General features: G+C 38.5%; 1 protein-coding gene across 1 annotated transcript in view; it reads left to right on the forward strand.

Annotated features, from left to right (window-relative positions):
- Nucleotides 1-14,708, forward strand: part of LOC122236330 (ankyrin repeat domain-containing protein 26-like) — a 57,444-nt gene that overhangs the window by 15,787 nt on the left and 26,949 nt on the right. The window contains exons 4-5 of the mRNA XM_042977191.1: nucleotides 7,103-7,139; nucleotides 12,855-12,927. Coding sequence (XP_042833125.1) covers nucleotides 7,103-7,135 — 33 coding nt within the window. The 3' untranslated portion in view covers nucleotides 7,136-7,139; nucleotides 12,855-12,927. The remainder of the gene's footprint in view (nucleotides 1-7,102; nucleotides 7,140-12,854; nucleotides 12,928-14,708) is intronic.

Here is a 14,708-nt window from a genome sequence, read left to right on the forward strand (position 1 = left end):
TCTATTTGATGTGTATTTACTTTTGATAGAGGGAGACGGAGTACGAGCTGGGGTGGGGGTGGTTGCAGAGAGAGAGGGAGACACAGAATCCGAAGCAGGCTCCAGGCTCTGAGCTATCAGCACAGAGCCCGACGTGGGGCTCAAAGCCATAAACCGTGAGATCATGACCTGAGCTAAAGTTGGACGCTTAACTACCCAGGTGCCCCTGGCAAGCTAGTTCTAATTTACTAAGCTAGAATGCCCTCAATTCATGACTGGTTCATCTTCCTGTTTTTTTCTTCTTTAAGTACAGACTTAATGAAAAGCTTCTAGAACGTATAAATTTGAAGTATATGGGGTAATTCAAGTTTTGATATTTGCTCTGTTATTATTTGAAATACTCTAAGAATTTGATGTATTTGGTAAATGTTTTTCATATCAGCGTTAAAATAGTAATATTATTTATCACCCTTTTTTATACATAGCAGTTAGAAAATAATTTGCCGACATAAAGAAGAAATCATGCTTAAAAATTCTTTGCAAAACAGCAATGCTGGTAAGACTTTACATAGTGAATTGCTCTTGGTGGTCCTAACATAAGTAAAGTCAGAGTAAGGGTGTTTTGATAAAGAAAGAACAATGAAGAAAAGAACACCAATGTGTAAATTGCATGCATATTTTTTTCTTTCTTAATTTCTTTCTTTATAGTCTAACGTTCAGAATTATTTATGAAATTAACTGTAGGTAATTGAAAATATGAGGCAGTATTATCTGAAAAGAAATTCATTATTTTAGTCATGACCCCTAAAATACCATGTGACATCTTTGTGTAATAAATATGAAAATGCTTTGTTAACTGTTTATTTAATTTTGAGAGAGAGAGAGAGAGAGCGAGCAGGAGAGGGACAGAGGAAGGTAGACAGAGGACCCAAAGCAGGCTCCACCACTGACAGCAGAGAGGCCAATGTGAGGCTTGAACTCGTGAGCTGCGAGATCACGACCTGAGCCAAGGTCAGATGCTTCACCAACTGAGCCATCCAGGTGCCCAGAGGAAAAAAAGATTTTTAAGTTAGTATGTTTTATGTTTCCTCCATAAGCATATTATAACAGATTGCACTTGTTATAAAAATGGATCTTGTATAAAATGTTTACAAATGGATTATATTTAGTAAGTATTGTTACCTAGTGATTTGTCTCATTAAAAAATGAACCAGCCCTAAAACTGGGAATTCTACAGTACTTTCCTGGTACCATAAAAAATTGGCAAATAATAAGAACTGCAAATCTTAGCTAGTGTGCAGCACTGCCAATGAGATTGTTTTTTACAGATAGCTTCCAGGAGTGCCGAAGAAAAGCAATGCCTTGTTGAGAGGCATATGTTATTACACATATTGTATCAACAAGGTCTCACCATTATCAACTTCACTCCTCATAAATCAAGACAGAATGAGAGGGGCGCTTGGGTGGCTGCGTCAGATAAGTGTCCAACTCTTGATTTCAGCTCAGGTCATCATCATCTCACAGTTGGTGAGTTGGAGTCCTGTGTCAGACTTCTCTGTCGGGCTCGTTGCTGACAGTTCAGAGCCTGTGTGGCATTTTCCTTTTTCTTTCTCTCTCTGCCCCTCCCCTGTACATGCATGCTCTGTATCTCTCAAAAAAATAAACATTTAAAAACAACAACAACAACAAATCCAGGATGAGATATGTTGACTTCATTAGAACAATGTTTTCTTCTGTTTGTTGGAGAATTGTCATGACACTGTAATTTTGTTAGAATAAGATAATCTGTTGCCATTAGTCAAAATTTTATCTTCATAAGTATTCAAATAGGGCAACTTGGGCTCCAGAAATTATAATAACAGCACAAAGATGTTTCACAATCACACACACACACACAAATGCTACTGTTGCTCCCTAGTTGTGGCACCTAGTGCACTGTACAATCTGAAAAGTAGGAAGAAAACTTTAACTTGGAAGACTGTTACCAAAGGACTTCTGTAGGTTAGTTTTGGAAGTTACAGGAAAGGCAAAGATAGAACAGACAGCGTTTTGATCATTAAAGTGCTCATAACAGAATAGAGCTGTCCCTGCGGTTTTTGAAACAGAAAAGTTTCTGTGGTTTTTAAAAATAATTTTCAAAGGAATTAATTTTTATTCATGTCCATTTGTTCACTTCACATGTAACTCTTAAGTGCCTGTTAGCTACTAAGTGTTATCCTGTTGTAGAATACAAACATTCAAAAACCAGTCTCTGCACCCCAGGACTTTGTTGTTACCACTGCCATTTGTATTATTTACTCTATTTAGTGCTTACTAGGTGCCAGAGTCTCGTAGAGCTTATAATTATCATTGTTATTTTGTATTGGCATTTGTTCCAGTTACCATAAGTTCACGGTGAAGAATCCGATTTTTCAAAGACGGGGTAGAATCTACAGTAAGCGTGCAGAGTGAGGAGTTCAGTTTGCCAGATAGAGAGGCAGAAGGACCAACATTTGTATGTTTGACACTGTTTGTAAACTGTCACTATTACGTGCTTGGCGGAGTACACAGCAGTGCAGAGGCGAAGGTGTACGAGTGAACTTAGCAGGATTTATGAGCAGTTGGGTTTTGCTGGTAGAAAACGTGTGCTATGGGAATGGTTGGGAATGAGGTGAATACCTAGGTAAGACAAGCTTATGGAAGTTTGTTCGTGCTATAGAAAGGAGTAGATCTTACCCGATAGGCCTTGGGAAATTTCTTCAATAGAATGCTTTTAGTGGCAAATAATAGGTGACTTCTACAGTAACTAAAACAGTAGGAACCAGAAATGTTTTGATGGTTCACTGATGTCATCAGGATGCCAGTCGTCTCTTGTTCATTTTTGGAGTTGGTGGTATTTTTATTTCTCCTTTCTGGGGTGGCTGATTAGCAACAGCTCCAGGTATCATATTCTCACATGGCAACATCCAGTGGGTGGGAAGGACTGCTTTCCTTTAGGTGTTTCTTTTCGCTAGGAAGAGGCTTGCAGTAGACTTCCTCTAACATTGTAAAGACTAGGTTATGTCACATACTCATTCCTAAACTGGTCCCTGGTAAATCAGGTACTGTGATTAGCTTAGAATAATCTTTTCTCTTTTTGGAGCCAGGGTGAGGCCACCTTCTTTGTGTATGGAGACAGTAAATATCCAAATAAAGTTGTGATTCTCTAGCAAGAATGAAGAATATGGAATGGCTCTTAGGGAGGGAGCCAGCAGTATTTGATGCAGGGATTTTGGAGAATTTGAAGCAGAAGACTACTAAGATTAGATTTGAGTGGACACTCTGGTTATGGCATAAAATACAGATCACCAAGCCTTTTTCCTAAAGAGTCAGTGAATATTTTAGGTGATGTGGTCTCTCAGCTCTGCTGAGAGTATGAAAGCAGCCATAGCAATATGTAAGTGAAGACATGGGACTATGCCCCAATAAAACATTATTTACAGAACCAGATGGCAGGTTGGATTTGGCCTGTGGCCATAGTTTGCTGAACCCTCGTAAGGAGGATAGGTTATAGGAAACCACATAAAGAGACTGGGAGACAAAGGAAGCTCTTGTTTTCTTAGCCTAGTAATAGTCCTTTGTGAAACTTTCAGCTGTGTGGATTGAAAACGTCAGGGGGTTCAATTTATTCCATTAATTTCTTCTCCTAAGCCTTGTGTGTTTCTCATTTGTTTTGGTTAATTTTTTTGTTCATTTTAGAAATAACAATAATATTTGGTGGATTTTATTTTTCCCTGCGAAAATCATCAGTTAAGAACTCATGTTTGACTAGGGCAGTGGCAGGGGAAAGATAAAGCAGAGACCAAAACAGTATAGTTATTATGAATTTGTGATTCCTGAATATAAAAAGTTAGGGGGTGAGAGAGAACTCTCAGAAGATTCAGAGGTTTCCAGGTTGTGCCTCTGCATTTAAATTGGACATGAAGAATGAGTAGGACTTATCAGATGAACAGAGGAGAGCAGCAGGAATGAGGACACATTAATTATGACTTTTTGATTATTTCGGCAGTAACTGCCTTTAGTAGGTGAACTATATTTTTAATTTTCTAAGAAATTAAGGAAACGAAACAAACAGAAAACTATAATCAGTAGTATGTTTTTAAACTGGGTCTGATAGTTCTGTTTTTTCTAGAACTATCCCTGTTACTTCTTTTGATTCCGTTCTGCCAGAAAAATGAACTAAGTCCTAGTTAGTTGGAGTAAATTAAATGATTTTTCATATTTGAGAGGAACTTGTATATGGTAGAACATAGCGGCAACCAGCAGGATTCTCTTTTTTTTTGTTGTTTCTGTGTAAAATAAGAATGATGCTTGTTTCACACTTTCTGACATCATGATTTCATCTATTCCTTTTAAACATTTCTTCAAATGGATATGTAGGAATGTAGGAATTTTCAAAGCAAATACCAAGAAAAAGAGTTTCCAGGAAAGGTATTCTGTGACATAACCTTCTGACTGTTAACCATGTGTAAGACATCAACCCAAATAATAAAAATTTCATATAACGCAGTTGTGCTAGAGCCACCCCAACGACACCCAGATTTGATTATTGACTAGAAGAGCTCACAGACCTTAGCATATAGTTGTACTCTTGCGTGTGGTTTGGTATGGGGACAGGCTAGAAAGGCCAATCAGAACAGAGAAAAGGTGCATGGGGTGAAGGCCAGAGGAGACCAAGCACACGCTTCCAGGAATCTTTTTCTATGGAGTGAGCAGGATGTGCTAAATTCCTCCAACATCATATTAGGACAGCACAAGTGAAATGTCTGCCAGTACGAAGCTTATGGATACTCAGTGCCTGAGGTTTCATCAAATGTTTATCACACAGGCATCTTCTCCTTAGCATGTCCCCAAAATTCCAGGTTTCCAGAAGGAAATCAAGTGTACGGCCTTAAGCACAATGATTGTACCAGCACTTAGGCAGAGTAAGCCACTCTTAACCAGCTAGGGAATGGTGGGAACCCTCCTTAAATCCAAGATCCCAGGGAACAACCAAGGGCCAGTCATTCAAGTAGGATGTTCTGAGGGTAGCCATCTTTGGCCTGCTGGATGAAACCTGTTCTGTATAGGAATTATAGCCCTGACGTCATTTTTGGTGGTGTCTTCAAATTTTATTTTACTAGCTAGTAATATGATGGTTACTATGGTACTGGTTTCAGTTTCATCATCCATATGAAGTAGGTATTTGTACAAAAATTACTAGGGCAATATTAGGTCATTATAATCTTTTTTTTAAGTGACTAAACTTTCATTATGATTCTTAGATACGATAAGCATAATGATTTTTGATTTAAAATTAGAATAAAATCTCTTGATTATATGCAAACCCAGGTTTGATTCCTATAGTGCTGAATCCCTGTTTATAGTTATAAGATATTTGATCATATTCACTAATTGTTTTCTTGCCTAAGTATACGAATAACTTTTGTATTTTTGTATTTTGCTTCATGTATTTTCATATACTTGCATATGGAAAACAGTTCCCCTATTTTGTTCCTTTGATCTCTATCTTAATTTTCAAGGTGACTGTATCACACGTTAATATATGGTAAGGGTAGCTTCAGTGGATACCGTGTTTTTTTGTTTTTGTATTTTACATTTAATGAGCCTTATTTTTTACAGCAGTTTTAAGTTCACAGCAAAATATAATAGAAAGTACAGAGAGTCTCTATATACCATACCATGCTCCCGTACACAGCTAACCTCCCCTGTTGTCAACATCTTGCATGACAGTGGTCCAATTTAATAGTATATTTTTTTCAGTTCCTTTGTCTAATTTTGAGGGAGAGAACATGCATGTGTGTGAGCAGCAAAGGGGCAGAGAGAGAGGGGAGAAAGGATCCTGTGATGTCAGCACAGAGCCTGATGCAGGACTTGATCCCATGAACTGTGAGATCATGACCTGAGCTCAGATCCAGAGTTGGACGCTGAACCAACTGAGCTACCCACACACCCTGACAACAGTGGTGCATTTTATATGGACACTAACTCATCATTTTCAGGCAAAGTCTCTAATTTGCATTAGTGTTCGGCCTTGGTGTTATACATTCTATGAGTTTTAACAAATGTGTAATGATGTGAATCCACCATTGTGGTATTGTGTGAGTTTCACTGCCTTAAAACTCTTCTGTGCTGTGCCCCTTTATCCCTATATTCACCCCAACCCTTACCTTCATAGTCTTGCTCTTTCCAGAGTGTCATATAGTAAGAATCATACAGTGGATATCTTTGAATGTTTAGAAAATTATACTTCCTCCGTAATTGAATGTGCGCATTCAAGATATTCTTTGCCCTTTTGTTTTGTTGCTCATCAGTAGAGGATCTGATGATATATTCCTTCCATGAAAAAAAGCATGATTTCTCTAGATTTGTGTCACCTAATGGGTAGGGTTAAGAAAAATGACATCATGAACCACTACATAGCACTCACATTGGGATCATCCTCCTCTGTGATGTACTGTGGGTCTAGATAGACTCTCTAGCAATGGAAGGAGACCATCTCAAGAGGTTAGAACTTTATCAAACTGGAATGCCAAATCCTTCTTACTTACCTTGCCACTGGAAATAAGGCCAGGGAGAGTCTGTTTGCTATGGTTTGGCCATGCTGCAAAGTACAATAGCTATAGACCACACTTTGTGAGGGGGTGTTTCATCCTAAACTGAACAGTCTCTACTGAAGGGCTGGGGAAGTTCTGCCATGTGACAGCAAAATAAACATACTCTCTTTTAACTCCTCTAGGAGTGGAAGTCCAGAAACATCATGCCAGTTTCAGTTTGACATTGTCAGCTCATGATAATCATTCTCCTAACGATACCATTTTCCTCCAGTGTCATAGAGTCAATCAGTGATGGTCATTGTAAACATCAGTTCACCTGTAGGTGTCAAATTCTAATAAAACCTATTCTTGCTTTTGGTCAATAAAGAGGATAAAGTAAAATTTCTTAGTGCTTTAAGCCTACCAATCATATAATTTCCATTCAGTGTAGTGTCGTTTCCAGGTGTGGTCCCAAAGCAATATTTTTTTAACAAATCATAAGCCGTACACTTGTAATTTCCTCTATTTTTCGATTGTGGATTTAACATGAATTTTGCTTTCTTCCTTAGGAGCAGATAAAAGTACTGAGGAAGACTCTATAACCAGGTAGGATTTTTATGGATTTGTAAAAATGACATTTGTTGGGGCACCTGGGGGGGCTCAGTCGGTTAAGGGTGTGACTCTTAATTTCAACTCAGGTTTGTGAGTTCAAGCCCCACGTCGGGTTTTGCGCTGACAGCCTCCTTGAGATATCTTTCCCTCTTTCTGTGTGTACTCACTCTCAAAGTATAAATGAATGAAATGAAGTGAAACGGAAAATGAAAGGAAAGGAAAGGAAATGAATGAACTGAAAATTACGTGTTTCCTAAGGGAACGCAGAGAACAAAAGCAGTTGTTGAGTGTTCTACCCTGGACTAGACACTATATCCTATTCGTAACATCTGTTCAGTTATATAGTCATTGTATAACTTTGCAAAGTAGCTGTGCTATTGTAGCCTACTTTTTATTACTTTGGCAACTGTGGTTCAGGGAGGTTGATTACCCGCCCCATGATTCCATAGTTAATGAGTAGCTGACCTGGGGGTTTGCCCGTCAGCTTGTGTAGCTTCCACATCCATTCTCTGGTTCCTCAGCAGCACTGAGATGAAGATACAGATCCTAGGGCAGATCAACTCAGAATGTCAAAGGTAATGATGTCGGAACTCTAATTTAGGGTTTTCTTAAGAACCCAGGTTAGTCCAAGCACAAGGCCTCATATATTTGACCACTAGTGCTAACAAAAGTTATTAGTGCAGTGGTAACTAGTCCCTTGTTTTTACCATCCGAGATTTTAGGGTGGATGTCAGCTATGGCCATGGTGTCATGGCTTTTACATAATAAGCAAGATCTAGTCAGGCAGCACCTCAGATGTAGTGATATCCCCTCTTCTTGACACAAATGAGCATTCTGTAAGGGAAGGATATTTTATTGTAGACCATGTTATGTTAATTAAATTCAGCCTCTATTTCGAGGATATTGCTATATGATTCTGTGTTGCCTAAGTTCCCAGTCTGGTTTCCCTTTAGGCTAGTACCCTTGACAAGTTCTAGGAAGCTTTTTCTTTTTTTGGAGATTTTTTTCCCATGACTTTTCTGTACTGTGTTTTTGCCTTTTGACTTTCTTCTCTGGTTTTCTTGGTATTTCTTTTTTTTCCATTAATTTTTCTACTTCGGCCAGCTCAGGACTCTCCATTTTTCCAGATGCCAAATCACAAGCACTTAGAATCTCAAGATTTGGGGAACCTCAGAGATTAATTCATCAAAATACCCTCTGGTACTTCAACCTATGTTTAACCTCCCTGTCCAATGGTTGTTTCCATGGAGAATTTGAAACTCAAAAGAGATTGAAGTGACCTGTTTGGATATGATAAGTGACAGAAATGAAATTAAAATTCGGGTTCTTTCTTTCTTTCTTTCTTTTCTTTCTTTGTTTTTTGTCTTCATCTTGCAGGAAAATGTTTTAATAATAGAAAGCTGGGGAGTGGGTCTAATGAATACAATGAAGGAGAGTAAGAGTCGAATTAGCAGAGGAGACCAGGTTTCAAGAAGAACATCACTGATTTGGATAGGAATAAGAGTTTTAGAAAAGATATCAGAATATGGGGGTTTATGCCAAGTGAGATAAACGTGAATGACAGGGATGAAAGACCCAGGATTAGGGGAATTGTTTAGAAAGGCATATTCAAATAGAGAGTTCAAGAGGGTCGTGACCAGGTTTCTGCTTTTGTGTGTGTTGGTTTCATTGAAGGTGCGAGCATACCTCAGATTTTCTGATGAGAGAGATTAAAAATCATTTGAGCTTCTGGGAAGAGTCTGTTTACAGCAAATAGAAATATGATACCATCTACTCCCTTCCGAACTTGGGAAGGATGACTTAGATCCTCTCAAGGAATTGGGGGTGGGGGTGGAGATTCTGAACAACAGAGATGTATGGCCCAAAGCAAGCTGTCTCCTCACTCCACCTCTTTTCCTAAATCTGTGATACCCTTCCCATGTACCTGTAGGGCTGGGCAGGGGTAGGACTGACTTGTCAAACCAGCAAGGGAGCTTCATCTGGATAGGTGATAACATGCCTATGTTGAGATGACTGTGTGGATGACTGAGACTCCCAATTAGCTTGTTCTCCAGGAGCAAGACATGGCTGCTACCCTCGCTCATTTGAGCCCATCCTTGTTGTAGGAGTCTGTGCCTTCATAGGCTAAAGATTGAAAGGTTGGGAATGCCACAGAGCCGTGCCGAAGAGTGATGTAGGAGTGGGAGCTCATGGGGAAGAAAATATTCAGGCACCATATAGAGAAATAGAGGCTCAACTACCGGGACCATTTTGATCGCACCCTACTCCTTGGGTAGCTGAATGCCCCTCAAGGCTTGGAAAGTCTTCTGGTTATTATGGACCTAAATAAGCCAAGACCAGTGTGGGAACAAAGTTGGCCTTGGGAGCTTTTAATCTTTTAATCTCTAGTTAGTACTTCCACTCATAACATAGAAACCTTAACTTTGGTATATTTACTTAAACGGAGATCTACCTGACACACAATGTAATATGTGATGCAACAACTCTGGATGTTCCACCATGCTCGCCATAAGTGTAGCTCCCATCTGGTAATGTATAATTCTATTACGATACCACTGACTAGATTCCCTATGCTGTACCTTTGAGCCTTGTGATTCATTCATTTATAACTGGAACCCTGAACTTCCCTCTCCCCTTCACCCATTTTGTCCATCCCCCCACCTCCCTTCCCTTCTGGCAACAGTCAATTCTCTGCATTTATGCTTTTTCACTGTTTTTCATCTCAGCTTTTTCACTGTTCATTTGTTCCCCTTTTTAGATTCTACATAGAAGTGAAATCATATAGGATTTGTCTTATCTGTCTGAATTATTTCACTTAGCCTCATACCGTCTAGGTATATCCATGATGTTGCAGATGGCAACATCTCATCTGTTTTATAGCTGCATAATATTCCAGTGTGTGTGTGTGTGTGTGTGTGTGTGTGTGTGTATGTGCATGTGTGTGTGTGGTCTGTTCATGTATTGGTGGACACTTGGGTTGCTTCCATATCTTGTCTATTGTAAATAATGTTATAATAAAGACAGGGGTGAATATGTCTTTTCAAATTAGTATTTCCATTTCCCTTGGGTAAATAAATACCCAGTAGTTGAATTACTGGATCCTATGGTATTTGTATTTTTAATTTGTTGAGGCCCCTCCATACTGGCTTTCATTGTGGCGATACCAATTTACATCCCATGACCAGTGCACACAGGCTTTTTCTCCACACACTGAGCAACCCTTGTTGTTTCCTGTGTGTTGAAACTGAGCCATTCTGACAGATGTGAGGTGAGAAGTCATTGTGGTAACATTTATAGATATAATTTTCAACCATTTCATAGAATTCCCTACCTGTCACACTTGGTTATGCAAACTCAGACTGGGTCTTTCCTGGAGATTTCACAGGTTAGGAGAGGTGGAGGCAAAATAGAGAACTGAAAGTTTTTTTTTTTCAATATATGAAGTTCATTGTCATATTGGTTTCCATCCAACACCCAGAGCACATCCCCAAAGGTGCCCTCCTCAATACTCATCACCCACCCTCCCTTCCCTCCCACACCCCATCTATGCTCAGCTTGTTCTCAGTTTTTAAGAGTCTCTTATGCTTTGGCTATCTTCCACTCTAACCTCTTTTTTCCCCTCCCCCATGGGTTTCTGTTAAGTGTCTCAGGAACCACATAAGAGTGAGACCGTATGGTATCTGTCTTTCTCTGTATGGCTAATTTCAGTTAGCATAACACTCTCCAGTTCCATCCATGTTGCTACAAAGGGCCATATTTCATTCTTTCTCATTGCCAAATAGTACTCCATTGTGTATATAAACCACAATTTCTTTAACAGGGTCCAAATGTTGAAATACCTATGCTCTGAAAACCGTAAAACACTTATGAAAGAAATTGAAGGTGACAGAAAGAGAAAGACATACGATGCTCATAGATGGGAAGAATACATATTTTTAAAGTCTCTACACTACCCAAAGCCATCTACAGATGTAATGCAATCCCTGTCAACATACCAACAGCATTTGCCACAGAGGTAGACAAACAACCCTAAACGTTGTATAGAACCACAAAAGACCTTGAGTGGCCAAAGCAATATTGAAAAAGAGGAAACCTGGAGGTATCGCAATCTCAGATTTCAAGTTTTTTTCAAAGCTGTAGTAATTCAAACAGTATGGTGGGTACTGGCGTAAAAAATAGCCACATAGCTCAATGGAATAGAACGGAAAACCCAGAAATAAATCCACCACTGTATGGTCAGTTCATCTTCCACAAACAAGAAAGACTATCCAGTGGGGAAAAGGCAGTCTCTTCACCAAATGGTGTTGGAAAAACCGGACAACCCATATGCCAAATAATGAACCTGGACCAATTTCTTTACCATACACAGAAATAAACTCAAAATGAATTAAAGACCTAAGTGTGAGACCTTAAACCATAAAAAATCCTTGAAGAGAGCACAGGCCGTCATTTCTCTGACTTTGGCTGTAGCAACATTTTACTAGTTATGTCTCCTGAGCCAAGGGAAATAAAGCAAGAAGAAACTATGGGGACTACATTAACCTATAAAGCTTTTGCACAGTGAAGGCAACCGTCAAAACTAAAAGCAAGCTCTGGGATAGGAGAACAATTTTGGAAATGTTTTGCAAATCCAGTAAAGGGTTAGTATCCACAATGTATAAAAAATTGATACAAGTCAACATCCCCCCCCCGCCAAAAAAGCCCAGTTTAAAAATGAGCAGTGGACATAACCAGACACTTTTCCAAAGACAACATACAGATGGTCAACACACACATGTAAAGATGCTCCCCAAAACTACAACGAGATACCACGTCACAACTGTCAGAATGGCTACACTCCAAGACACAAGAAGCAAGTGTTTGCGAGGATGTGGAGACAAAGGAAACCTCTTGCACCATTGGTGGAAATGCAAATGGGTGCGGCCCCTGTGGAAAACAGTATGGAGGTTCCTCAAAAAATTAAAAACAGAACTCTCCTATGATCCCGTAAATGCACTACTGGATACTACCAAGGGGAATACAAAAACACAAAATCCATGGGACACATGCACACCTGTGTTTATTGCAGCATTATTTCCAATAGCCAGTGCAAGCGTCCACTGACAAATGAGTGAACGAAGAAGAAGTCCTATATGTATGTATGTGTGTGTATATGTAATCCATACACACACACACACACACACACACACACACACACTGGAATATTACTCAACCATGAAACAATGAAATCTTGCCATTTGCAATGACCTGGATGGAGCCCGAGAGTAGTATGGTAAGCAAATTCAGGGAAAGAGAAATACCATATGATTTTATTCATGTAGCACTTAAGAAACAACAATTGAGCAAAGAGAAAAAAAAAGGGAGAGACAAACCAAGAAATAGGCTCTTAACTGCAGAGAACAAACAGATGGTTCCCAGAGAGGAGGTGAGTGGTGGGAGGGGTGAAAGAGGTGATGGAGATGAAGGAGTGCCCTTGTCATGATGAGCCCGGGGTGAGTATGTAGTTGGTGAATCACTATATTAATAAGCTAATATAACCCTGGATGTTACTATTACTGGAATGAAAATAAAACTTAATGAAAAAATCAGAGGCCAACTTTTAATTATACCAAGAAACTTCGTTTAATAAACAGCTGAACTTTCATTTAATTTTTGAAATTTTGTTTTAAATAAATGAACATGTTTTTGTTGTGTATTTTTGCTCTAAAGGCTTTCCGACAAACCTGGTCCTGATGATTCATGGTCTACATCAGCTAGCCAAGACTTAGATTTTGGTACCAAGGTAAAGTACCCTCCTGTGAAACTCACTTTCCTGCTCTGAATTGAGTTTTCTCCCTTATTTACTCTGAAAATTTAAGACGAGCCTGTGTATCATCATTTTATGTGTGTAATGGAAAGTTAGCAAGATCAAACCACTTTACAGATACATGACGCTTTGAATGTTTTGTTTTCTTTTGTTTTGTTTTACTTTGGTAAATCCTAGAGGTGGAGGCTGATAAAAGAATGGGCTGGAAAATATATAATGACCGTCAAATTATATTGGGAAAAGCTTTCCCATAATGGAGGAAATATGTCATTTGGTTAAGGATAAGGATTCTTACTGTGATATTAACATGACTGATAATACTCATGCCTAAATGAAACGTGATTGGGTCCAAGTATCTATTGTAGGTTGCCCCCCGCCCCGGGCAAGTTTTATTTTGGTGAGATACAGGATTTTCCTTTGGCTCTATCCTTTGTTCTACATTTAGACTAAAATCATATTAGAAAATGTAGAAATTTAGATGTTTACATTATTTCTCAATATTTACCTCACAAAGGTGTTTCCCTGTAGTTTTGAAATAACTCCAGGAAGAGTAAGTTAAAATTGTGAATCTCCCTGAAGAATATGTGTTTCTGAAAAGAGTAGCTCTATGAGCAGAGGCTCTTCATAGCCAAGTTGTTAAATTTCTAATTTCAGAAGTCTTCCATATTCTAACTTTGAAAAATATGTCCTCTTGGTCCTTGTGTCAGATTATAAAATTTAAAGTTTCAGACATCTGATATTTATTTAAATATTCATTTCAAACCCCTAAATCATTATAAGCTACTGGAGGTTAGGAAACATACTTGTTTGACTTCTGGAGCTCCTGAATAAAGTCTTGCTTGGAAGGAGCAATGTCATAGTTTTCGAATGTGAATAAATGAATAGGGAAATGGAATTCCATAGAATGGAATTTGAAAAGTAACGAAATACGCATGATATATCACAATTAAATATTTGAATTTAAAAAGTAAGGCTTCAGTTTATATTCCGTTTTAGCGTTTAATACATATAAACGCAAATGAATTCTACTGAGGAAATCAGGAGTTACATAAGAAAGAAGGTTACAGTTTATTTTTAGTATCCTCCCATTGTGAGCTTAGAATTGCAGAGAAAAAGTCCTCACCCTTTGTTTGTGTAACCCCATCTGTGTCCCATTACATGCATCCTTTGATGGTTCACATTTCGTCCTAGAATTCTCATTCCCAATTCTTTTTCCATAGTGAAAGTTGATGTGTTAGGAACCTCTCTTTTTCTGTTCTTTTGTTAGTCTAGTAATAATTTATAGCTTTTCGGAAGTGATAGATGCCAGTAATTGAACATTTTTTATAGTGAAAAAACTTAAATTCTTTATTACAGTGTTTATAACCAGATAACTGTAGAGTGATAAAAGTCAGTATTATTAGGGATATACTGTGAATTGAAGCCTCTGTTTCACGTATAGATTTTATATATATCTTTAAAAGGTTTAAAAGAGACTATTGTTCATAGTATATTCCCAATCCTACTTATGTACCCATTAAAAAGTGTATGTTGTTTCCACGTACCTTATTTTGCTCACATTTCACCTTTTCTTCCTTGTCCTAAGCTCATGCTTGATTGATTGGTCATGTCTTATTTTTTTTTCCTTTTTTCCTCTTCTCCCCCCATGCTTTTAAAGGTATTTTTGATGTTTTTAAAGTTTATTTATTTTGGAGCGAGAGAGAGAGACAGAGTGCAAGCATGGTAGGGGCAGAGACAGAGGGAGACACAGAATCCAA

This window comes from Panthera tigris (assembly GCF_018350195.1).
Source record: "Panthera tigris isolate Pti1 chromosome F3 unlocalized genomic scaffold, P.tigris_Pti1_mat1.1 chrF3_random_Un_scaffold_98, whole genome shotgun sequence".
In the NCBI taxonomy this organism is placed as follows: domain Eukaryota; kingdom Metazoa; phylum Chordata; class Mammalia; order Carnivora; family Felidae; genus Panthera; species Panthera tigris.